The following is a 26,896-nucleotide window of genomic DNA, read 5'->3' as shown; positions in this document are numbered from 1 at the left end:
CCCAGAGCGGCGGTGGCGTGCCTGGTGCTCGCGGTCTCCGGTCTCTTCTTCCTCTCAGCGGTGAAAGCGGGTGGCGTGGAACAGGTAGAATCCCCTGTTATCTTTGGCACTTGCAGCGCTCCGCAGGGTGTGTGTCAGCAGAGCTCCCCCCCTACACCGAGGGCTTTGCGATTATATACGCCCCTCCTGTCGCCGTTGTTCAGGCGTCAGGGAACGCGCCTCCGCCGCAGTGACTGCCGGGACCTGTAGTCCCAGAGCGGCGGTGGCGTGCCTGGTGCTCGCGGTCTCCGGTCTCTTCTTCCTCTCAGCGGTGAAAGCGGGTGGCGTGGAACAGGTAGAATCCCCTGTTATCTTTGGCACTTGCAGTGCTCCGCAGGGTGTGTGTCAGCAGAGCTCCCCCGCTACACCGAGGGCTTTGCGATTATATACGCCCCTCCTGTCGCCGTTGTTCGGGCGTCAGGGAACGCGCCTCCGCCGCAGTGACTGCCGGGACCTGTAGTCCCAGAGCGGCGGTGGCGTGCCTGGTGCTCGCGGTCTCCGGTCTCTTCTTCCTCTCAGCGGTGAAAGCGGGTGGCATGGAACAGGTAGAATCCCCTGTTATCTTTGGCACTTGCAGCGCTCCGCAAGGTGTGTGTCAGCAGAGCTCTTGGGTGGTTTCGACAATAGCATTTTCTTTGGAACCCATCAGCAAAAATATGTCAAGAAATGAGACGAGAAATCAGGGTCTCTGGGGAGGGGACCAGATCACTGTTCATGACTGCTCCTTTTCCAGACTCTGTCCTGATCACCTCCTTTGTTCCTGAGGCAGGAGGCAAGTTGTGACCACCACTTACCTCCCCCACCCCAACAAACAAAAAGAGGGGAAGGTAAGGCTGAACGAGAATGTTCCAGGGTGGAGAGCAAAAGATAACAGGAGAAAGACCTTAGATTGAAGTCACAGAGATTAGAGACATCGAAGATTTACAGAGTGAGGCAGATCAGGAGCACACAGGTGGGTGAAGTGATGCTCAAAGGTTAAAAAAATAGGTGGTTGATCAAAAGTCGAAATGTGAAAGCGATCAAAGGCACAAAAATAGACTGGATAAAGTGCACAGTAGTTGTAGAAGAGGAAGCTGAAGGCAACAAGCATTTACAATGCAACAGTCTCGCCTATACAAAATGTATTTATGTGTGGGTTTTGGAAATAGATAAATAAATGGCATAGCGTAATATCCCGCGTAATATCTGAGCATACCCATCCCAAATGCAGTTCAAGCTGGACTGTTCCCATGAGGCACAGGGTCAAGGCTGATTTGCATATGGCCATGTCTGAACTGGGGTGGTGTGGAGTACAAAAAAACGATGGATTTAGGCCCAGATCTCTGTACTGGGGTGAATGTATGACATTGTTCTGCATTCTGTCCATCAACTGTTGTCTTTGCATTCCTCCACCATTACAGACACCTGAGATGTACACCTCTAAAAGCACAGACTTGAGAGCAAAGAGGTGAGTGATGCACCACAAAGCTATTGAAAAGACAGGGAAAGGTGGAGACAAATGGATACAGACCACGGTGATGTAGAGGAGAGAGATCAGAAGCATGGTGACAAAAGTGGTGCGAGTGATAGAGTGAGGCCTCAATAACAGATGAAAAAGCAGGTCACGTATTGAGGACAGAGCAGGAAACTGCACCCGCACAACAAAGAAAATTACTCGTCATATATGTGCTCATGGTTAACCCTCCTATAAACCATAAGAATCAAGACAAACCTTTACAAAAATGTGTGGGGAGTCATATACAAAATGCCAATCAACCTATAACACCCATAACATGCTTACTCCGATTCCACTGCAAAACTACTATGTTTGTGAGACAGTATGTGATTTGTATGTGTTTAATGCAAACACCAACTACTATTACGCACAGCCACATACAAAAGTTTTACCACCAGAAAATACAGTGTTACTTACACTGTAAAATCCTGGAAGGGCACCTACACTTCGGGAGAAGGGGAAAGCGTATTATTGTTTCGTTGTTGACAGCAACAGGAGTGAGTGTTTACTGCACCCTGTTTAACAGATAAATAAGTCAAATGGTGAATGAGGTTGCCTGCTCGGTCCAGGTGTGCTAAGTTAAGGATAATGAATGGAAAATTACGTGTTTGCTGGTTTGAGAGGTTTCCGGGAACACCAAGTTAAAATGAATTCCCTTTGACCATGTCCACCGCACTTACCTTACACCACTTAAGCTAAACAAAAAAATATAGGAACCGATCAGCTGCATGCATTTGATGCGGGCAGGGAAGAGCTACCTTCTTGCATATGGCGTGGCAATGCAACCTGGTGAAGGCGTATTGACGGGAGGTGGTGGAACGGCTCTGAGCTGTGACAGGGCTCCTTCTTGGCCCCTCTCCTAGGCAGTGTCTGCTAGGCATGTTGAGGTGTCCCAGACAGGGAAAGATGCAATAGAAATTCCCACAGTATGCAATTCTATTGGCAAAACAATGAATTGCCATGGGATGGCTGGGTACTCAGGGGCAGTGGGTGAAAGACATAATGGAATGTCTATGGCAGTGGACACACACATTGGGTTCTCCAGTAGAAACAACCAGTTCACTGAAGACCTTGAGGTGTGGGGAGAGATACTGACGCCTTCGAGGAGGCAAGGGCACAGAGGGGGATCAGAAGCCTTTGAGAAGCTCAACTGGCGACGCCTCAGGTGTCCAGGATGCTCACCGGCTTGGAGTCCCAGGGTATGTAGAACTGCGAGAGGGAGGGAGCATATGGCATATCCACAGATCCAGGACAGGATGTAACAAGGAATTAATGGTAATCATGGGTGTTGGGAAGAGATGGTGCAAAACACTATTGAAATAAAGGCATTCACAGGAGGGACAGATCATTAAAATGTACGCATATTACTGGAACTAGAGTAGAAATGTCAGTCATTTCTTTACTATGTTCCTTTGCATGCATTACTGTTATAATGTAAATGCATAAATATTGCTGATAAAAAAAAAGGGACAAGTAACAATGATCTGCTTTTGGGAAAGAGGCATATAACCCTCTCCAACAATTACATTTTTTCAAGGCAACAATGGGTAAGGACGTCCTAGAAAGGGGAATCTATATGGATTCAGAAGGGGCACAGGGCTCTGGAAGAGGTTCAGGGCCCTATGTGGGAAAGTTCATATCTTTTTGTGTCATCTGTTTTAACACGTGCAAACTATCATAAGGCAGGTGGATCACGAGACCTGTGCTGTGGAGCAGCAGGACTCACTTGAGGGCTAGTATTATTGCTCAGCCACCTTGCTGTGGAGTCAGCCTTCACCACTCAGAAGACTGGAAGAAGTTCTGATTCTAGTTTGTGGATCCCACAACATGCTGCTCTCCAGTCCAGATGGGTAGTTTGTCAGTAGGCTGACTGCTGACACAGCTGTTTGTAGCTAACAGGACCTGTCATGAATGGACATCTAACTTATCACATAGCGTAGCACAGTAGAGGACAAGCAATGCAGTTGTCCTTTAAATGATGGTGGAAAACGTCTTTCTCTCCATTCGTGTAGACAGTAACATTGCTTTTGCCATTTTCGACAGACAGCCACCTGGGTTAGGTCCTCAGTACTCGAGCCAGAGCCATACTATGAACCTTTGGTCCTTTATTCATTTTTCTAATGGAAAGGGCTGTTAAACCATGCGGCCAATGGAAACAAGTCTTAGGGAAAATATTGGCAGTTGTTTCCCTGCTCATTTACTTTGATAGCAGCTGTAGTATGAGGTACACAAGGGGTGGGAGAAGGCATAGGAGCAATGTGGTGGTGTAACATGAGAAGCCAGGAAACCTTTATGTATTTACTTTGTCACACTTTGTGTTCCCAGTGACTCAAACAAGAGGCAATTCTGGGTTTGGAGGCTCTAAAGAAAAGACAAAACAGCACTATTGTTCACCCTGGAGTCCTAAGTGACTAAAGCCAACTGGCCTTCTTTCAGCATTCCTAAAGTAAAAGCCATCCAAATTCAATAGATTTTTTAATTGATGGGTATGCAGATCAAGAGACCAAAACAAAATACTTCATTGTCTTACATTTTCACATTTGATTCCAGTCCTTTGCGCGGCCGCTGGTTTCTTCAGACTGGGAATTTGTGGCGGAGGTCTGTGCGGAACCAGCGCCGGCGCTGGACGAGCAGCATTAGATAAGGGGGGCTTTGTATCAATAGCCACATTTTCCAGTTTTGCAGAAGCTTGAGCCTTTATTGTTGAAGGCACTACCACATCTTTGGTTGCATCAGTGGCTTTTTCTGAAATTGAACAGATAATTCAAAGAACATTAGTAAAAGCCTGTTCAACCATTATCTGAACTACAAAAATTATCTTTCAAGCATAATAATCAAGGTATCATTCAATACAGTTATAATTGAATAGTCTTAATCGAAGCTCATGCAATTTTCCAACATCATAAATTCATCTATCACAAATACGAATTCAATTTTATTAAATATGTTTTGGAACTCCGTAGAGATCCACATATTATACAATTACAAACACAGTATAAAATTTAGACCGTATATAACAACTCCTGCAGGCAGTAATTATACAAAAGCAATATACCATTCTACTAATAAAGTTCTAAGAAACATTTAAAAAAGTTAAAAATTTTGTTACAAAAAATTCCATTTGGGGGACTGAAGATAGCATCCAACAAGGCTGTTACGGAAGAAATACCAAACTGGATACAAGCCGGTTTTATCCAGAGGCGACGGTAAGTCAATAATGCGGGACAAACTAGCAGGACATGTTTGGAATCTTGAATTGCAAGGTTACAGTAATTACATACATTAGATATGCCATACCATTTGGCCAACAACTTATTCAGGGGGAGCAAGTCCTGCCTGAGGAGTAGCCAAAAGCGGCGTAAGCCGTGGGGGATGTTCCATGACAGGTAGGGTTGTATTTGTCTAATTGTATAGGAATCAACAACTTGTATGGCCCCCTTTTTTTGTATTATTAAATTCCGATCCCTCTCGTAACTTAGCTTCCATGTAGCTTGTTTTAGTTGTAATTTTAATTGGTTCATGGAAAGCTCTAGGATGGATGCTTCTTCCAAATCCAAGAGAGTGATGGCTCTCCTATAGTTCTTTATTAGGATCGAGTATTCATTTAGTGGGCCCATCAACTCTTTTGTAATAAGAGATCTGAGAGTAGTTGGCTTTCCTTTGATCAGACAAATAACCCAGCGAATCACTCCTGCAAGTCCCTGAGCCCAGCTACTCCTAAGGCCGAGTTCTAAACGTAGGGTTGCAGCACTACAACTGTTATTAACCGAGGATAAATTTCTCAATAGGGAGCCCTCCACTGTATCTAGGAAGCCCCATTCCGCTAGGTCAATTAATTCGACCCCATAAAGCAGAGTCGGGGGGACTTTTGCCCGAAAGGCCTCCAACAAGTGAACAAAGTGTCTCTGGCCTGTTGATTTATACAGTGCTCTTAGGCCTTTACCCTGTGACTTTGCTTTTCGGGAGCTGCTTTCAATATGTGATTTGTTGCCCAAACTACTAGTGACTACCATACCTAGAAAGACATACGATTTTACTCTTTCTAATTTCTGGCCTCCCAATTCCCAACTAATGTGGTCCAACTTTAGTTTATTTCGTCCTTCCAAGCACATTATCTTAATTTTAGAAATGTTTATTTTCAGAAAGTGCTCTTCGGAGAAGGAGTATAGTGCATGTAGACGATTATTAAGACCCTTAGGGGTGAGGTCTAGAATTAAAATGTCGTCCGCATACATTAGGCAGGGGATGTGTCTTTCGCCTAAGCGTGGTGCAATTCCTACACATGTCGATAAAGTGAGGGGGAGGTCTCTAACATAAAGGGAAAATAAGAGGGGAGCTAATAGGCAGCCCTGTTTGAGGCCATTTGCAGATGGAATGAGCCGGGAGAGACCTCTTTCTCCTCCCAACAGTACCTTACACCATGTGTTGTCATGCAGATCCTGGACCAAGCGTAAGAGACTATGTGGCATTCCTAAGTTGTGTAGCTTTCTCCACAATACCTGACGGTCGACCTTATCAAAGGCCGTGGAGAAATCTATGAAGGCCACATAGACTCTCCCTTTCCTTGCTCTTATGTACTTGTCAACTATTACCTGGAGGGCAGTTAGATTATCCATGGTCCCGTGGTTTTTTCTAAAGCCTGTCTGTTCGAGTGGAAGGATATTTGCAGATTCCACCCATGCATTTATCCGTTTAAGCAGGCATCTGGTAAAAACTTTGCCGATTGCATCCAACAATGCAATCTGGCGATAGTTCTGGGGGAGGAGACGATCACCCTTTTTGAACAATGGGACCAGGATGCTTCCCTTCCAGGAAGGTAGAACCTTTCCGCTTAATAGGCAGGAATTAAAGTTTGGACACAAGAGCTTGCTCCATTTGACCCTGTTCTGCTTTAACACATTGATGGGAACTTCATCGGGGCCCATAGCCCCTGAACGTCTCATTTCCCCAATGGCGAGATCTATGTCTTTTTCTGAAAAAGACTCTAACGGCGGGCTTGTGTCTATTAACCGTACCTGGGGTGAAACTGTGTGGTTACTGGCATAGAGGTTTGAGACAAAATCCCTCCATATATGTTCCTCGATAGGGATGGGAAGCGGACTGGTTCTCGTTCCGCACCCTTCCCCTATGAGGGACCAAAATTGTCTCATTTCCCCATTAGTTGCTGCTTCCCTTATTTTTACCCAGATGGTGTCCTCTTTTTCTTTGCGAAGAGTATATAAGAGTAGTCTCCTTCTCCTTTTTAGTGTTGTTATTTGTCGGGATATAGCGTCAGTTCTATTTAAATATTGGGCCCTTATAAGTTTATTCAGATCTACGTTGAGCAGTTTCAGGGGACAGGGGTTTGTTTTGATGGACTTTTTCTTATTCTGTTTTTGAGCCCCTGTTATTATCGAGTTCAAAAATAGGGAAAAAAGCTCGTTTTCGCGGCCATACCATGAGGGGAGCTCAGAAATTGCTATATCTAGCATATCCTCCAGGTAACGATGAGCCCTTGCGTTCCAATAGCATCTTCCAGAACTGTTACCAAAATTTATTTGGTTACTGTTCAAAGTCAATTGGTCACATTTAGGAGGGTGTACGTTCATCGAGATGGAAAGGATTTTATGATCGCTGAATATGGTTTCAATTACAGCGATATCCTTTAGTAACTCAAATGAATGAGACCCTATTATAACATAATCAAGAATCGATTCCCCTTGATACGATTTGTGAGTAAAATTTGCTGGGGAGTCCGAAGGAAGACCCCCGTTTGCGATTGCGATTATCACAAATACGAAAGGACAGAGGGGCCTAAGGAATATAAATTCAAGTGCTTAAAATTAGAATAAACATTTTTCCATCAGTTGATGATTTGGACAGAACGCATTCAGAAAAATTGGGAAAACATCTTTTGGAAAGTTAAAGAGAAATGAAGCAACCACTGACTGATCAAGCCAACAACCAACCCGAGAAAACTTTGGAAGACGGAGAGGACACCGATTACAGATGTAGCCCTAGAAGAGGCATCACAGAAAATCACAAAATCCCATATGAAGAATTATATAGGTTTCAGGATTATCAGGTCAAGAATAAGTCAGAAGTTCAAAAGAGACATTAAAGGTCACGAGACAGGAAGAGTTTATTAATGTTTATTAACGTCATTTAGAGTAAAGCTACAGGAAGCAGATCTAGCAGTGAAGATTCGGGACAAAGACTAGAAAGGACAATGTATTATTTGGCTCTAGTAACAAGTGTATTGTTAGTTCAATATCAGAAATTGAGATGAGTGTTCTAAATAAAAGTATATTATGTTCACTGACTTCTTATAAAATAGGTTGGACCTCACGATAGATGCATAAAAGTGTGAGCAAATTAAAAATAAACAAATCTTATGCAACCAAGACAATGACAAAGAGAACAAATACAACTTGGCGTGCTCAGTAAATAGATCCATTACAATTTAATTTTTTTAACGTTATTTTATGAACAACATACATAGGTTTGTGATGCTTGAATTTGCAGATACTAGTAACACATTTCAAGATAAGAAAATACAGGCATAAAAATGACAGCTATGTAAAAGTAAACACATTTCCTCATCTGATGTGAAGAATGAATTTATTGGATTGCGTTCCATGTTTACCCTACTTGCCCGTTCCCGCCTCCCTTTTGCCCGTCTAGCGCCTACGTGAGCTCTTGCACTCAACCATGATTATTGTAAACTTGCTGCGTCACCCCGTTGTCTCCACATTCTGGCTTGTTCCCAGTCCCTCTTGGCTAGCCGGTGTGCCCAATGTGTCTTGTAGTCGGAATGTATTTCCTAAGGGGCTGTCAAATGTCCTTGGGTAGCGATGTGGGTGGTTGCAGTTCTGCATATAGTTCGCTCGTGGTATCGTAATATGTCATGCTCTTGAGCCAGTTCTGAATAGTAGGTTCCTGCCTGGTGTGCCAGCGAAGAACTATTTCCGTATCACCAGTAACATTGCTATTGCTACGAATCTGCACGTGTTTTAGGCAATGGCTCCACATAACCCATCAATGCGATTAAGGGGGTTGCTTGTGTTGGTATCCCCACCATCATTTGTATTAGGCCGTATATTTCCTACCAATAAGTCTATAGTAAACTTCAAGACCAAGTCATGTGGAGGAAGGAAGTGGCCTGCAAGTTACATTTGGGACAGTGTGTAAAAGTGGTGCTTTTAATCCGGGTCATCTGATACAGTGTGACGTAGGCTCTTCCGAGTACCTTAAATTGTAATAATGTGTGTCTGTGGTTGCATGCAACTAGTTTGATTTGTTTGCAGCACCCTTTCCAAATTTCGTCTGTAAGCGGTTGTTCTATCTCGGCAGCCCAGGTGTCTCTGACCTTAATGTCTCGCTGTGGCATCAACGAAAGGCATGTTTTGTGTGGTCTGGAAGTGATGTGCTACCCGCTATTGTCTGTTATTACCAACGTGAGTGAGCTAAATTCTGCCAGTTCTAGTGGGTAAGTGGGAATCGCGCCTCTAAGTGCGCCCTGTAATCGGGTCAGTACGAAATTGTCCATAAATGTAGCAGCCGTGAAACGTGGGTTTTCAGTCCGAGTAAAGGCGTGTCCTCCCGGGAATAAATCCCCTATAGTTTCTAGTCCCAGTCGGGAAAGAGTACACTTGGTCCCAGCTTCTACCGTGGGGAAGATCCAGGGATTCGTAGGGAGTGGCAGTACTGGACAGTACAACATTGACTCTCCTGTTTTTATGAGTAACTTAGTCCATGCCAAACATGGATGTTGTGTGGATCCTGTGGGATCCCTACAAGCAGTATTGCATTAAGTGGTTTAGGATCGGCCAAATCTCTCTGGCTTGGCGTACAGTATGCGTGCTTCAGGGTGATACCAGTGATAGGCATACCCGTACTGCGCTACTAAAAAATAAAGCTGCATATCCGGGACTCCGAATCCCCCTCTGTCATATGGGAGCGTTAAAGTGTCCCAGCTGAAGTTGGGCTGTTTCCCCCCCCCTATATCAGCCTTATGAGGTGTGTGCGAAGTTGCATACAAAATAGATTAGTCAATGGGATGGGAATGTTAGTGAATAGATCGAGGAAGTGGGGCAGTATCACCATTTTTATAATGGCAATACGCCCTGCCATTGATAACAGTAGTTTTATCCACTGTTCCACTTGAGTCTGTGAGCGGTTGAGTGCAGGACTGTAATTTAAACGTAATACCTGTTCACGGTCTCAGTGTAAATGTATACCCAAATATTTGGTTACCGCTTCGTACCATTGTACCGGATACTCCCCGCACTCCCAATTCTGAACGTCAGTTAGGGGAAATGATTCTGATTTGCCCTAATTGATTTTGAGACCAGACAGAGCGCTGAAGTGCTCTATTTCTCTTAATATCGGTTGCAGATTCTCTTCGGGCTTCCTAACGTATAAAGCCACGTCGTCGCGGTAAAGCGTCACTAGCACCGGGCCATGCTTGAATTGGAGCGCTGTATGTAGGAGGTCCCTCTGTAGATAGCCTATTAGAGGGTCCATCGCTATTACTAAAAGTAAGGGGGCAGGGGGCATCCCTGACTGGTGTCTTAAGTCACTTTGAATGGTTTCGTTAGTGTGCCATTGAAGCGAATATGGGCTGATGGGTCTGCATACAGTAATTTCATTAAGTCTCTAAAGCTCTTTGGTATCCCCATCTTAGCCAGTAGGGCACGCAGGAAAGGTCATTCCACTGAGTCAAACGCCGTCTCTGCATCCAGAAATGCAGCGATCGCAGGAGTGGCAGAGTTAATTCTGTTGACAACCGAAAAGAACGTCTGGAGGTTAAGCTCTGTGGATCTGTGTTGCAAAAAGCCAGATCGGGCAAGTGCTAGGATCTGCTCCATTAAAAGTGATAATCTGGTTGCCATAATTTTGGCCAGGATTTTATAATCATAGTCTAGGAGTGATAATGGGTGGAACGATCTGCACTTCCCAGGGTCTTTACCAGGCTTGGGGATTAGCACCAATACCGTCTCCCTAAATGAGGGTGGGAGAGTGCCAGATTCCACCGCTTCTGCATAAACTTCCAGAAGGTGTGGGGAAAGGAGTGTTTTGTACATTTTGTAGAATACCCTGGGGAACCCGTCTAATCCAGGAGCTTTAGAGCCATCCATTGCTTCAATGGCTTGTTCAATTTCTTCAACTGAGTAAGGTTCACTCAGGAATTTCCTGTGCACGTCGGGCAGCCAAACCATGGCAATCTCATCAAGAAATGTCTTAATGTCAGCCATGGTGGTTTTTGAGCTAGTGGTATAGAGGTCTGTGTAGTATGTTAGGAGTGTGCACCCAATGTCGGTATTCCCAGCTGTGATCCGTCCTTCTTTGTCACAGAGCTTGGTAATGTAATCCTGGGTTTGAGTAGCCTCGCCAGTGTACGGCCTGGTCTCTCTCCTTCCCCGAACCTGCGAGCTGCAGCGCACTTTCCTAAGTATAACGCTTCTCTACTAGCGTCCTCTGTTTTTTCTGCCAATAATTCCATCCTGCGGTGCAAGTATTCCGCGTCTTCTAGTCTGGCCAGACGTTTCCTTAAGTCTCCCAATACTCCTGTATGTGTGGGGATGCATACCCCCCCTCATGCATACTTTGAAGGCCTCCCATAAAACTGCCTGCGTTGTGACTGACCCGGAGAAGTAGTCCACTACTGCTATGCGTAACTCGTCTAGGAATACTGGATCTTTTAATGCCATGGAGGGGAACTGCTACTGCTTCTAGAGACCCCCCTCAGTAGGAAAGTGTAGTGAAAGAGACACAGGGGAGCAGTCAGATAATGTGCGGGGGAGGTGTCTCACATTATGGACCCATGCCATTGTTGATCTGGTAAGTAGACAATAATCCAGCCTCGTCCATGGGTTATGTTGTTGTGCATAGTGGGTGTATTCTGAGGCAGAAGGATTCAGATATCTCAATTTGTCTACCCAATCATGTTCCTGACACATGCCTTGAAGGACCATATTGACTCTGGGCCTGTTTGTTGGGGACTTTGCAGTGCTGTCCAGAAGTGGTTCTAGCAAAATATTTAAGTCTCCTCCCAGCACTAAATTGTCTGCTGATAGCCTTTCTATGTGTGACTGCAAATGTTAAAAAAAGGCGCAATCATCAGTGCTTGGGGCATACACATTAACAAGTGTAATTTTGTGGCCTGCTATTGTTCCTAAACCGGTCCTAGGATGCTTGTTTCCGGTCCAGGGAGGACCTGGCTTGGCAGTTCGGGCTGGACTGTTCCCATGAGGCACAGGGTCAAGACTGATTTGCATATGGCCAGGTCTAAACTGGGGTGGCACGGTGAGCAAAAGAATGATGGATTTAACCCAGATCTCTTGACTGGGGGTGAATGTTTTGAATTGTTCTGTATTCCGTCCATTAATTGTGTGTCCTCTGCTATTGTTCCTGCCACTACCAAATACAGTACGCCTGGATCAGTTATCGTGTCTATGTGTGTGAACTGAACTTTTCGACTAATCAGAATGGCTACTCCCCTAGCATATGAGCTATAAAGTACCAATGAGCTCACCAGGTAGACGCAAATTTCGAAGAGGATAATGGTGACAGATGCGTTTATTGGAGGTATACTATATCTACCGTGTGTTGACGTATGTACTGGAGCACAAATCTGCATTTCTTAGGGCTATGCAATCCGTGGATATTCCAGGTCAGTAGGGTAATGTTAGCACTGCGCTGTGTCTCTACCTTGTGGGCCATATCGGACTTCTATGTATGTGAGTTGTGCCTGACTCATTGAAACGAAATAACTAACTAACAAGTGTATACGTGAAACTGTATCAAATATATGTTCAAAGAATTCTGTACCTCTCCCCCTCGGTGGCTGTCCACCATGCCAACATGGCAATTCCGCAGTTCAGTATCATTGTGGTCCCACAGGGGGTGGAGACCCCACATGGGACCCCAAGCTCCCCGGCAATGAATTATTGTTTTCCCCCTCCTCAACAGAAATCTACTTGCATGAACAGATGTTCGCAGTGTAACTCAGTCTCTGTGCCCATGCTGTTACCATCTAGGATTATCTGGCAGTAAAGCATTGCTGCATGGTTATTCATCTTTCCAGTTATTACTTCTAGCAGGTTGTGAATAAATCCGCACTTGTCCCCGACAATGCTTTCTGAGAGGCTCCCCCAGGGGAAGATCGGCCACCTGCGCCGCTGGCTCCCGGGTAGTGCTTGCAAAAGTTTTGGACATCTTCTGGATTATCAAAAAAATGTATTTGGCCATTCACATCTATTCTGAGCCGGGCCAGGTACAGCACTTCATATCAGAGTCCCAATTTCTGGACCGCTGTCTTGGCTCCCCCAAATTTACACCTGGCTTCTTGCACCAGGGCTGCAAAGTCTGGGTAAAATGAAACGTTGGAGCCCTGCCATGTCAGTGTTCTTGCTTCTCTGGCCAGTCGAGGTATTGTGTCTCGATCTTTTAAATTGAGCAGTCTCCCCATGATTGGTCTGGGCGACAGGCCTGGATTGGGGCGGGGGCCGAGCGTTCCATGGGCTCGTTCTATGGTAAAGGTGTTTGAAAATTGTACTGGCCTAAACAAGTCAGTCAGTAGTCATTCCATGAATTGGTCTAACTTTCCTGCTTCTCGCTTCCAAGTCCTCATTCTTTGCAGAGACTTTTTTTAGTAAACGCTCAAGTCTTTCAACTTGCTTAGTAGTTTGAGCTGCCCTATCTTCCAGGTCTGATGTGCGGCCTTCCACGGTGTCCAGTCTGGCAACGTGGCGATCGATCCGTTCTCCCATTCCGTCCAGGCGTCGGTAAAGTGAGTCAAATCTGGTGTCAAGCGCCTTGAATCCTGAGCGTAGTTCTAGCAGCAGGGCCGAATTATCTGGGGGTGCAATTGCCTGCGGTTGCTTCTGCAGCCATTGCTGTGGGTTGCCGATTGGCAGTCTTTGGGAGGGCTTCAAAATTCAACTATTTAGGATCCTTACGCATCATTCCCGACTGGTAACAGGAGATCTAGTCAGCCCGACTGCTTGTTGTGAAGTTAACGTTGAAGCATGTCGCTGTGCACTGTCCCTCAATCCTCCACAAAAGAACATGCAGAAGATTAAAGACTGGGGGGGGGGGGGGGGGGAGCTTGGTGGTCGTTATCCAGAGGGGAGTGCGAGCCAGCCAGCAATCTGTCTCCCACGTGACTTATTGTGGTCTTCCTGGGCTCCAGATAGTCTTACAACGTGCTCTGCCCCTCCACCTACTAAAAATCCGTAGGGTCCTCGCTTGTGTGACTCTCTCTTGTGCCCGGGGAGAGGGAGGGGGACCTACTCACCAAGTCTCTGTGTCAGTGCGTCCCATACATGTGGCTGTGTGTTATTCCCCGGCCAGGCTCCCCCGCAGGCTCTATTTCTCCAAGTAGTGAAGAGGAGTTGTGTCGCTGTGGGGGGGAATAGTGTTATTACAGCCTGCCAGCTGGCTGTAAGTCCCAGGTTATTATTGCTCCCAGCTACGCACTGCAATGATTCGAGGCCCCGGAGGAACATTCTTCGTGCTCCCAGCTCCGGCGGTGCCGTGTTTATGTGGCTTGAGGATTACGACGTGTCGTCTTTTATCCCCAGTAATACGCTGCCCCTCGGCGTTCATATGGGGCTCGGCGGGTGTCCGTGGAGGCAGCTTAGGTTTCGCAGATGCCGTCACCAGTTCAGGGCTTCGCCGCAGCCGCTGTGTCATGCGCACTGACTGTCTCGCCACCCGCAGATCTTCAGCCTATGTCCAGCGCCGGAGTCACTCAAGATTACGCAGGTACGAGGGGGGCCTCCAGATGTTAAATTCTCATGGAGCACGTCAGAGTTCCACTCTGGTCAATCATGCTGGGGTCCGGTCCCGCTCAGAAGTGGTTCAGTGAGGTATTGTTGCGTTCGGTACCAGTTGCATCGAGCCAGCGGTCCGTAGGCGCCATCTTTCTTCCCGGGTCACAAAATGTTCAGCAGTTGATTTGGGGGTCAGTTGTCGATTTTGCTGAACAGTTTTTGGCTCCGCTGCTGCTGCAACTATTCAGATCCAGGAATTGCCATTTCAGGAGGGGTTTGAAGTTGCTTACATGCCGTTCTGCGCCATGGCGTGCAGGGTCCACACGGAGCTTCAGCTCCAAGCGGCCATTTCGGTCGCCGATCCACCCACACCCTCATTTACTGACAAAGAATTTACAAACTTTTATGAGTAGCCAAGATGATGAGAGGCCCAATATTGAAAATATAGCAATGGCCTTAAATATAGATACTCATGGTGCTCCAACTGACAAACTGAAACCTAAGTTAAGTTTTTTCAGTTGTAGCTAATGGTGTTATTGACACATTTCTGGATGTATAACACTTGACAATGACACTATGAAAATGAATTTTAGATGTTTAGATTTAAATAAAGTGGAAAGATTAGCACTTAAAACACTGTGGGCTTCATTCGGAGTTCTCTGTTCACTCCGACAGGAGACACCGTGTTTTCCCAGGAATGGGGAATAATATGCGAGCCAGATAATACAAAGTCTAGTCCTACATGTTTTTATCCCTTTAAGGGAAACAATAAGCCCAAATCAGTGAACATGTACCACTTGCTTGAACAGGTGGTAAATTCTCTGGGTGCTTTTTCTCTTACCTGTCGGCAGGCAGAATGGGTGGGGGGGCAGTGGGAGGGAAGGTTTTCTTTTTCTCTAGCTGGGGAGTGTTCCTTATGCTCCCCACATGCTGAAATATGGGGTTAGAGGCACGGCACAGCAGCTGATCTATCCAAAGGTCTAAGAGAGGATTAAAGTAACTCTGAGAAAAGGTCGCAAAGTAGTCAAGATGAATTTTAAGGATTATGAGAATGAATTAATTAGGCAACTGAGTAACAGAAATATCGATTTCTGCTGAGAGATCAGAACTGGTGAAAGCCAAATAATGATTTTAACATGTTATTGAGCAAGTGGACAGATTCAAGAAAAGCCTTCATATGCCCAAAGCAAATCCTATATGTCCAAGAGCTACCATCATATGCCCAGGCAAAACTTCAAGTAGCCCACAAGTGCTTCAAACATCCAGCACAATCACCATATGCACAGGCATAACGTGCTGTGACAAAGCTTCCAATGCTCAAACAGATTTCAAGACACACCCATTATATGATTAGAGACAGCTTTACTATATAAAATGTAATTTATGCTTGAGTACAGTCCCAAATGCCCCGACACAACCAAAATATGAGTAGGCCCTAATTCAAACATGTTAACAATTACTCCACCCCACATTGCTGCTTTCCACTAGAAATTAAGTCACAGTGCTTCACTCCATAAATAGCCTACAGTGCCCATACCTTTAACAGTAGCCCAAATGTTCTACACCCCATACATTTCTGGCCAAACATTTTGATCTTTATAAGTCATCACGGGACAGTTTTGCTTTTAGGTATTACTACCCGTATGTGCTACTACAAAGGAATTATTACCCTCACACTGCTTTCCTCATCCATTATTAACTCACACATTTGTACTCTGAATCATTACCCATTCAGTGATGCTTTGGATGAATTACTAAGTGCAATGCCCTGCCACAGTATTCCACTGCACTGGTCCCCATACATTTCCCCAAGAGTTGCTTTATATGAATTATCACCCGCTCTCCCAAAATTATTGCCCTAAGGTGCTGGGACCCATAAATTATTACCCCCTTAGAGTGGTTTCCCATAAATGGTTGCTTCACAGGGTTGTTTTTTTCATGAATGCTGTACATATAGATTTAGCTAACAAATTACAATCATTTTCCCTACTTGGTTCCTCATTTGGAAGGAGGAGTGCTCCGTTTTCATTAAGAGTTTACAATTTCCAAGTTATAACCCTCCAAACCTACACCCATCCCATGGAACTTTAACGAGCTGCTAAAGGTGGACCATCATTTCAAAAAAACTAACATTTATCTCTTTAGCCCTTCTGCATTTTTCCATCAGTTAATCTGCAGAGCAATGTTCTAAAACAGTGCTGTGCCCTCAGCCTCACCTCTCTTTGTATGTTGTGTAACTTGCATGAAAAGCAATAGCGGCCAAAAGCCCAGTGACTTTGGGAAGACAGAAAGACAATCGTGTGAAATACCACTGTCTATCTTGGTAATCATTAATGGCTATAATGCATGTTTACACAAAAGAATGTTTGTCTGTTTTGGAAATTCATTATGCAAATAGATTTTTTTAAATTTCAAATAAAGTGTATTAAGACATCCTTATAAACAGCATACATTCATAACGAAAATAATTGATGATTTTAAAACCACATTTTCTTAATATAAGCTTGAATAAAATGTTGCGCCAAAGAACAAATTAGATATTAATTATACATAAATAGTAACTGAAAAGCCTAGGATACAGTTCTGATCTTACACTTGTTAAAAAGGGGCTTTTCGTTAACCTGCCGTTCGCGAAGAAAGGCTGGACACAACAGTAAGATATGATTTAAAACACTGAATTTGGTCTCAGCCCAAGTAGAAATTATCCTTTCACCATTATAGGCCCAATCAAGTCGAGAATTTGAGTAGTGGGCTAAATGCCCACCAGTATTAGTGTAAACCTTTTACGAGTTGTTGGATGAATAGGTAACAATAGATAGTCAGAAAAGCCGGTGGTTAATCTTAAATTTTTAAATATGTTGAGGGTATTTCCTGCCACTTACATAATTTTATCCTGCAAAAATTATAACAGGCTCATTTTCTCTTTTAGCAAAATCTTGTTTACATTATGGAAATTTAGAGATGCTCCTTTGGTATTACTATCAATTCCTTACTTCTTGAACAGAGTCCTCAAATGGGGTACAAAACTGCGTATGCAATCTTTTAAGTCCCTCCATCTAATACCAGCAACAAAAGTTATGTCTGAATTATCCAACATATTACAAGATTTATTCTTCAATATTTCTTCATCAAAATTTAAGGAACGTTGCCCAATCTCCATTCCACAATCGTTGCACTGGTACTGTGGACGGCCTATATAGCCACTTTCTAAATGTTTTCTTAAAATCTTTACAAAATTCATTCACTATCAGGTCAAAGCAAAATGCACCATTCCCAAACAGAATAACTGGTACCATCTTTTGTAGACACACAATAACAGCAGGTTGAAGAGAGTAGCCTCTTTTCACAGCTGCAAATGCATTCTTTGCTACTATCGTATGGAACTCCGCTCAATTAAATTCCATATTAATAGCTATGCCGCAAGTATTTATAACATTTAGTTTTGAGTACTTGTTCATTCCGTACTGTTCACCTTTTGTAACTAAATAGCATCATCTGTGTCTTGCTCATGTTTAATTTCAGTGTATTCTTTACACATTAATCAACTTAAGACAGTTAAACGAGCCTGTACCCCAAACATTTCCTAGAGAAAACCCTGTTTCTTCCCAGTTCCATGTGCTGTTTTTTCAATCTCTGAGATAGTGGCTACAATGCAAGTGCCCTGCGTACCAAGCTTCTACCTCCAGTGACCCTAGCTGATGTCCAAGTCAAGGACCAAGTTCTTAGAGCTACTCAAAAGAAAATGGACAGAGAGAAGAATTAGCTCCTGGCCTGGTAAAATAAAATAAAAATTGTCTTCACAGAGACCAGCAGAATTAAGAACCATTGGGACTTGTGGTTCCAACAGCAGAGCATAATCCAGATAATAGGCTGCAGAAAAGTATTTACAATTGCTGTAAAGTGTTATGCTGGTCCTTGATTCTGCTGTCTGAGGTCAATCGTGGGATCGCCCATTTGTCTGGTATGTTTTTGTGATCACGGTGTGAATTCTTGAGAAACGGAACATGTTTCCCAACATAAATTAATCATCTTACCGTTTTAACCAATTTAAAGCGGCATAGAGTTGTGAGGTAGTTAAGGGGCAGGGAAGCCATGCATGCAAACCTTACAGCCACTCATTTGTAGAAGGCCAACTCTTTTTTTGTTATTTAGCAGATGTTGGAAATGCAGTTACTAACACTGGAGTTATTCCACCATCTAGGATGTTGGCAGGGATAGTTCCGAGCTTTAACGCAGGATTCCACAATTCGCAAATTTCCTTCCTGAACTTCTGCTTCAGGCTGTAGAGGTATATTTTAATTGATACGATTTGAGGCCTGGGCGAAATTTTAATTATGCAGGTAGAATCTTATAGAATTTGTATATTTATCTGTACAAGAACTTCCCAATTTTTTTCCCCATTTTGCAGACATGCTGTTTTGCAAAATTCCATCCACAGGGGACTGGTTCAAGCAGAAAATGTCTTGCAAACTGGGGGTGAAACTGTAAAACCGGTATCTAGCTTAACAGAGAGAGTTTGTCTCCTCGAATCACGTAACTGCTAGTATCTTGCACAACTTTTGTAATTGAGGTGTGCCCTCACATTCAACCTTCAGGCAAGAGAGCACCCAAACAAGTTGAGTTCCCATAATAGGCATCATTTTCATGAAAATTAGACATATTTTGCGAGACAACTATTGTAATTTGACCCGCTGTTACATTACTGAGCTACCAAATTTAGTATCTTCTCTGGCTTCCAAATTGGTTTAAAAAAGAGAATAGAAACAATCAGTCATGTTTTTGGTTGGTTGATTGCTTTATTTCGATATGCAAATATCATAAAAGCATTACAAAAAATAAAAACAGCATGTCGTAAATGTGACTGTACATTTGGAATAAAAAGGATAAAAACAGAATTGATCAGAATAAATTAGCTAAGACAGAATTAAATTGATATGGACAGTCTTTTAAGTCGAATCAACCAAGCCCATTTTAAAAACTTGGAAACGGCACAGACAATGGGAGGGGCTGTATTAGTTAATAGAATCCAGAGGGCGACCGTATGCTGGCGAGTGCCCAGTTCTCAGCAAATTGGTTTAAGCCAGCGTGATCTAGGGCGTCCATAGTCCGGACATTCGAAAAGAAAATGTGACACAGTTTCAGGTTTGTCAGAACATAGGGCACAATGGCGTGATGCTGGCTGGGACTTATTCCACCTGGAGCAAAGGTCAGCGAGGGGTAGGGTTCCTAAACGGAATTTGATGTACAAAGACCTGTCCATGGCGATGGTAATTAAATCCATGTAGGGCTCGAAGGCAACAACGTCTTTTGTTATCAAAAATGTTGCAGTGTTGCTGATTGCTGATGCGCTTCGAGAAGACCCATTCCCAGTATAGTTTTTTTAGGGATTCCTTTGGGGGGGCTGAGTGGCTGAGCCAGCAAGACTCCAAACCCAGGTCCCCTAGCAGATGTTTGATGTCCCTGAGCCATTTGATCTTCTGCCAGCCATCAGAGCGCATCACCTCTGCTAACCCGTCAGCATAGGATTTTAACTCCGGAACCCTCCACAAGCGAGCCCAAAGCAATAGAGGTCGAAGGCGAGCCTGGTCCCTAATTGCTTTGCAGCCTACATCCATTAAGACCGGGACTGTCGGAGTGCTCATCGGGATGGCGAGGAGGTCTTTGATGAATTTATTCTCGGCCTTGCTCAGAGACTCCATATTACCTAGGCCCCACAGTTTGGCTCCGTAGAGTGATGCAGATACAGCTCGGGCTTTATAAATGTCTATTAATGGGGCAACACATTGTTTAGTTGAATTGCTGTACTCCTTAAGGAGGGCCCCCCCCACCCTTTTGTGACCGACTGTCATTTTGTTGATGTGGGCGGACCAGCTCATCGCATCGCTTAAGCGGATTCCCAGGTAGTCGAATTCTGCCACTTTTTTCAAGGGGGGTGGAGTTCAAAATAGGGGGACGGCCAAGTTTACGGGGGGGTGCATGACTAAATACTTTGTTTTGTCTACATTGATGACTAGTCCTCTGATAGTGCAAAAATCCTGGAAGCGGTTTAGGAGTTTCTGGAGGCCTTGGGGGGTTTTCGAAATGAGGAGGGTGTTATCGGCGAACAGCAATGTTGGAATTTTTACGCCTCCCAAAGTGGGGGAGTCTGCTGGTTCGCCGAGCAGGTGCTCTACCACCCCATTAATGTAGAGGGAGAATAGGGTGGGGGCCAGAACACAGCCCTGCCGCACTCCCCTCTCGACCCTGATCTTTTCGGTCTTTTCCCCATTCATCCCCCATCTAACCTGGGCATAGGTGGCATTATGCAATTTAATGAGAAGGTTTAAGATGTAGGGGGGTATCCCTAGGCCATACAACACCCTCCAGAGTTCCTCCCTAGGAACCAGGTCAAAGGCAGTCTTCAGATCTATAAAGGCCAGGTAAAGACTGCCTTTGCCTAGCTCCACCACCTTCCAGTACAGTAACAAGAGCCTGAACACTTGTTCAATGGTTCCGGTTCCTGAACGAAACCCAGCTTGCATATCAGACAGAATGTGGTTGTCATCCACCCATAGTAAAATCCTCCCCAAAATAGCTTTCCCCGCCAGTTTCTGACTCGAATCTATTAGGCTTATGGGCCTATAATTCCCAGGTAAGTCCCGGCAACCCTTTTTGAAAATTGGGACTACCTCTGCCCCTTTCCAGGAGTCTGGCACAGATCCTCCCTCAATGATGGCGTTAAGGAGGGCCGAGATCAGTACCCCCCATTCTTTTGTGTAGGCTGGGAGGATGTCTCCTGGGAGACCGTCAGGGCCAGCTGCTTTTAATGGCACCAGAGTTTTGATCAGATTTGTGACTTCCTGTTCAGAAAACAAATCCAGGTCTCTATCTAAAGTGTATGGCGGAAGGATGAAGGGATCATTAAGTGGGCCTTCAATGGCGGAATAGAGTGTTTGAAAGTGGGTAAACCATGTCTGGGCATTAATGCTACAGGTCCTCAGTGTATCATCGGGACGATTCCTATTTCCCACCAAGTCCCAAAAGCCTTTAGCATCTTTCCCTTGACTGGCAGCCAAAAGGTCCTGCCAGTAATTGTCCTCCCACTCCTTCTTAGCATTTTTTTGGCAGAGGGTGTAGTGCCTTCTTGCCACCCTGGTCCTAGTGGGTATTTTGGATTTGACTGCTTCAATAAGGAGTGACTTCGCCTCCCTGCACTTCTGGTTAAACCAGCCCTGTCTAGCCCGTATACGGGGTTTCCTCCTGTTGGTACTAGCTGGAACTACAAAGAGGTCACTGATGGCCTGAGTTAGGGTACAGAACCTAATAGTCACCTCCAGCAACCCATCCTCGTAGGAGTCAAGGTTGTCTAGAGCTGTGGTAAGAAGCTGCCTTATGGCGGAAGTTTTCTCCTCTGATAACGACAGCTTCGCCCACTTTAGTCGTCGTCCACAGTTGGAGACTGCTGACAAATCCGGGGCGAGATTGCAAGCGGTTCCACTCCCAGTGCCCGTTAACCACCTATGGGAAAATGTGAGCGAGAGGAGATTGTGATCACTCTCCACGGATGGTAAGATCACCATATCATTTACCATGCTCCACAAGTTTACGTCAAGAAGAAAATAATCAATTCTTGACGTATGTCCAGGCCTGTTGTAAGTATGGGCTCCTGCTTTATCTGAACCAGTCCTGCCGTTAGCGGCCCTCAGACCAAACTCCAAAGTTATGGAGTTAATCTGAAGGGCCACTGGGCAGAGTTCTAAGACTGGTATCCCCCACCTATTGTCATGTTCCTCTTGTAAAATTTCAGGGCAAAGGGGCTCAAAGGTACAATTAAGATCACCCGCCACCAGAGTGCAATGCTTGTGTGGCGACGAGCGAAGCAGGGCTTCCAGGCAGGCTATAACTGGGGATTCTCTACCCCCCTTCATACCTCGGGCATAAATGTTGAAGATGTTTAAAATAACTTGTCCCTTGGGGTTTTTCAGGGAAATGTTGAGGAGGTCCGGGCATTTGGTATCCCGCTCCACCACCCTGCAGTTAAGTTCAGAAGCCACCCAGATGAGGAGGCCGCCGGAAGGGCGACCCCTACCAGTTTCTGAGTGGACAGCTGGTAAATGGTGGGTAGAGTATCCTGCCTTGTGTAGGGGCTCCTTTCTCCAGGTTTCCTGGAACAGGCATATGGAGTATTGCTCCACAAGCGAGTTCCAGTCGGGCAATGCCAGCTTTCTCTCGAGGCCTGCTACGTTCCAGCTGAGAACCCTAATAGGTGGGTCCGCCACAGCCGCAATGCTACAGGTCTCGACAGGAGCAAATAAGTCCACGACACCCACAGTTGGAGAAGCAACTGAAGGGTCAAGTGGCGCCCTCACCTCCCCTAGTTCCCCTGTAGTCTCGACAACAACCTGATCTTCTGGTATGGTCGGAGGGATATAATTTTTGGCAGAAGGGGGGGACTGGCCGCCGGAACTCCAAGTCACCAGAGCCTCCTCAGAAGCGTCACGAAGTCAGCAGCCCCAAAAGCCCCAGTTCGATAGTGGTGGAACTGTATGCGACTGTGCTACAGTTGTTCCTAGGAAAAATTGGCCATAGACGTTGTTTTAGGGAAGGGACCCGGGATGGATGATAGGGGTAATCGGGGCAGACCGCGGGTAGAAGAATGATAGATCAACTGCATCAACTCCGGGGCCGGCCACGGGTCCCACTTGGCAACATATTGAGTGGGCAGCTCTTGTGTCTTGGAAATTGACCAACACACAGTCACCCTCAAAAGGTTTTTTCCCATGTCCGATCCAGCCCACCCTACGTACACCAAGAATCAGGCCATCCACGCCCAATGGAAGGGGTCTATTAGTTTTCAGCCAGTGGATGACCTTGTTCTTTAGCTCCTGGTGAGTTTCCTGCTGGGTGTCTTTTAGGGGGGGAACTTTAATAAGGACAACAACATATGGGTGGCACTCAGGGGGGAGGTTGACTGGAGGGCACTTGTGTGTCAGTTTCTGTCGAATGGCCACTGGGGAGGGATTTTTAGGAGGAGAGGTGGTAGGTTTAGCATTAGGGGTTATGGCTACTCCACTGGCTTTAGCGGGTGGAGCAGCCAGGGGTTTAGAGTTTGGACCAGTCCCTCCCTTCTGTTGCTTCTTATGTGCAGGATTTGGCACGGATATTATCGCTGCTGGGGAGGGAGTAGCATGCACTTGAGCAGCATGAGTGGAAACACTCGGCCTTGCCTGCTTTGCACCGGCCTGGGAAGCTGGTGTTGGAGCATTCCCGGTAGCTAGTGGCTTAGCAGGCAGTGTCGACTGATCTCCCAGTGGTTGGCTCACAGGAACCCCTTTTCCAGAATTCCTGTCTGTGTTGTCCTCACTAAGCTTTGGCTGTAGTTTAAACAAGGTTTTCAGGGAGAAAAAATTGTCCATGGTAACCTGTTCGAATCTGTCAAGCCTATCCCCCAGACTCTTGACTTGGTCAATGAGTGGTGCCAGCAGAGACTTTACCAGTTTCTCGAGGGGCTCGAGTAAAGGGCCCTCGTTTGCTGGGACAAGTAATGCCGGGACCAAGGGGAGAGGCTGCAGGGTGTCGGCTGCAAGCTGTGGGGGGGTGGGGTTCCGAGGTGGTTCAGGCCCTCCGGACTCTGAGTGTGTAGGACCCCTTTGGGGCTGGGTCCTAGGACGCTTATAAAGCGTGGAGTAGCAACCCTTCCGAATGCTGGTCGCTCTTTTCCTTTTCCTATGCACCCGGGTTGATCGTATCTGGGACAATGGTTTTAGGCCGGGTGTAGGAACGTTAGAACCGGATTGAGACATGAGGCCGGGAGAGCGAGCTATGGGATGAGCGGGGCGGGACTCTGATGCAACAGTGCTGGGACTGTTAGGGAAAGAATCAGATATCAGACTTTCTATCCTATCAATTCCTGCCTCTAGCGCTACAATTTGTGGTTCCCCAGAGAGGGTCCCAGGCAGGGGGGTGGTGGGGATGGAGGAAGTTGGGGACAAAACATGTGCCGCAGCTCCCAGGGAAGAGCGTTTGGAAGGAAGGAAGTCTTGTGAGAGGCGACGTTCCGTCATTGCAATCTCCTTTTCAATGACGGCGGCCACCCTGGTAATAAATTTGTCCATTGTGCCAATCATCGAAGTACCCCCTGAGGCACTTTCTCCGCCGCCCCTCAAAGCTTTACCAGAGCGGGTTGACATGATGGCCTCGGGACCCTCAGAAAAACTCAGAGGGCTTGGTCCGGAGGCGATGGAAGTAAGGGGGGTGGCCCAGCCCAGCCTCTGACAGCCCCTGACTGCCACAGACTGCCCGCCCTTTGCTCGGGCTTCGCTCGGCGTCCCGCTGTGCGTCACGTAGGCTGTTAAAGTAGGTGGTTGTGGGCGGGGGGCGTGTCTCCCAGGGGGCGCGCCCGTGCGCACCTGGACGGATGCAGGGACTCCTGGTCTTTGGAGTCCGTGTGTTGTTGCCCCCTTCTCCTTACCGCCTCCTGGATCTGATGTCAGCTTTGGTGCCTGGCCCCTCGCTGCAGCCCGCGAAGTGGCACCCGCGAAGCGGGTGCGGCGAGCAGTGGCGGGAGCAGCGGTATCCGCAGGGATAAGGGTCACAGGTCAACAGCAGAGGTCCGTAGCTCCTTCTCCTCTCCCACTGCACAAGAGTTTGGGCGTCATGTTTTTAATTTTTGCTTCCTTAGCACCAGGAGGAGGAACATCAAACAACATGGCTTTTCACAGCCTTTATGGACTTGAGAAAGCACGAAGAAACAGTTGTGTTGGGCTATTTCAGGTCAGACCAGCCAGGCAGATGCAGATGGAAAGGATAGTTAACACTTTGTGGCAACACCAGCACATGGTGTGTGGGGGTTAATACTCAATTTGGGATGGAAAGTATTGGACTGCATGTTCAGTGGTAAAGCATAGGCAGTGGGCGCAGCACATTGTGAAGAGAAAACTTGATGCTAGCGGGGGATGGACATTCTTGCGATCAAGGAGAGTAGGATTTTAAAACCGATGCCATGAGTTCAATCCGCTACTTACATTGAACTGGGTTTGGTCCCTGCAGTGGATGTTGGAAAGGTTATATCTATGCTTACCTCTGGACAAATTCTAATGAAGAATAAAGTAAATTAGTGCTAACCAATGTTATAGTCTCAAGCTAGGCTAGAAAGAATATGATAAACATGAGGCTAGGCTTCTATTGTGAACAGCCATTATTCCCAGTGAAATATGGGGGAAACCCTTTCTGCTGTATGTCTAGGTTTACACGTTGATAGACGTTGCACAATGGGGACTCAAGGTGCTGAGACATGTCTGGTGAGAGAAGATCAACAGGGTGGGGCTGAAATCTGTGAGATATGAGCATGCCTGGGTTTTGAGCTGGTTTAGCCAGTACCCTCCAAGACAGAAAGTACGGCTGAAACTTGCAAGCTGTGAAGTATCTGTATGGATGTTTAGAAAAAGCACCCTGGGATATTCACAAATAGCAAACCCCCTAATCTAAAAGTAAATCAGTCTTAACCCTGCTCCAGTAGGAACAGGCCAGACCCACATGCCAGGCTGAAGGGCCAATCAGGGCACAACCAGTCTTGGGTTGCTTGTGCCCTGGTTCGCTTGGCTTTGCAGTTCAGGTTGGATTGGTCCTGTTGGAGTAGGACCACTACTGATTTCCATATGGCAGGGTCTAATCTGGGGTGGCATTGTAGGGTAAAGAAAGATGGGTTGGAATGCTACCCTGAGCGAATGCCAGTGTTTAGTCTTAACCGAGTATTCCTCTTATCATCTTTTGCTTGATTGACAGTAAATGCTTTTAGTTGAGATTGATTGCCTCATTGGGAGACTGCTGTGCAGATCCAGTTTTTGTAAGATTTATGTTTAAAATGTAATAAATAAATAAATAAATAAAGGTCTATCACATAATCTAGCAACACTTTATGGTTCAAGCATGGATAACTCTTTTGTGTGACTCTAGCATATATATTCTCAATTGGGGCCGACTTCATAAAAGTGGTGCAGGCTTAAATCTAATTATAAACCTACTCCTTGACTCGTATTTGCAAATACTGTTACGGGCAAATTTACCATCATCTCTTGCTTACATGCACAATGCAGAAGAACAGACAATTTTCTTTATCTCAGTTAGTTACAGTGTATCCACTAAGGAACTGGGCCCATCTTTATCTCAAGCCATAAAATAATATATTTTGTTTTTGGCTCCTCCTCCAGCTCATGCTGTAATTGATGGAAGCAGCACGAGTCCTTTAGTAATCCTAGTTACACAAAGAAGCTGAATCCAGCATTTATTCTAAACGAAGACAGTAAATATTTCAACAGCTATCTTACTTCCATAACCATCTTTTTGGTGCATTTATATAATGACTAGATATAAACTGGACATTACATATATGGTTGTCACTCATGAGAAACAGATATTATGTTTGCCTGTTCTATGCCTGGAAAGAGTTTAGTTAATATACCCAATAATACATTCTTTAGGACCAAATTGGAATCTGAAAGGATCTGCACTTACAAGAAAGTCAATCACATAAAACAGTGCAGCAAAACTGTGCGAGATGAAAAGATGCACTATGAAAGTCCATTTGGGGAGTGATAAATTAACACACATTACAACTGGGCTGGAA

At 45.6% G+C, this 26,896-nt stretch overlaps 1 protein-coding gene across 1 annotated transcript in view; it reads right to left on the bottom strand.

Moving 5' to 3' along the window:
* Positions 1-26,896, bottom strand: part of SYNJ2 (synaptojanin 2) — a 745,535-nt gene that overhangs the window by 8,011 nt on the left and 710,628 nt on the right. The window contains exon 26 of the mRNA XM_086927319.1: positions 4,065-4,279. Within this exon, the coding sequence (XP_086783445.1) occupies positions 4,065-4,279 (215 nt within the window). The remainder of the gene's footprint in view (positions 1-4,064; positions 4,280-26,896) is intronic.

The sequence above is a fragment of the Lissotriton vulgaris genome, chromosome 6 (genome assembly GCF_964263255.1).
Source record: "Lissotriton vulgaris chromosome 6, aLisVul1.2, whole genome shotgun sequence".
In the NCBI taxonomy this organism is placed as follows: Eukaryota; Metazoa; Chordata; class Amphibia; order Caudata; family Salamandridae; genus Lissotriton; species Lissotriton vulgaris.
This window is presented reverse-complemented; position numbering and strand designations above follow the sequence as displayed.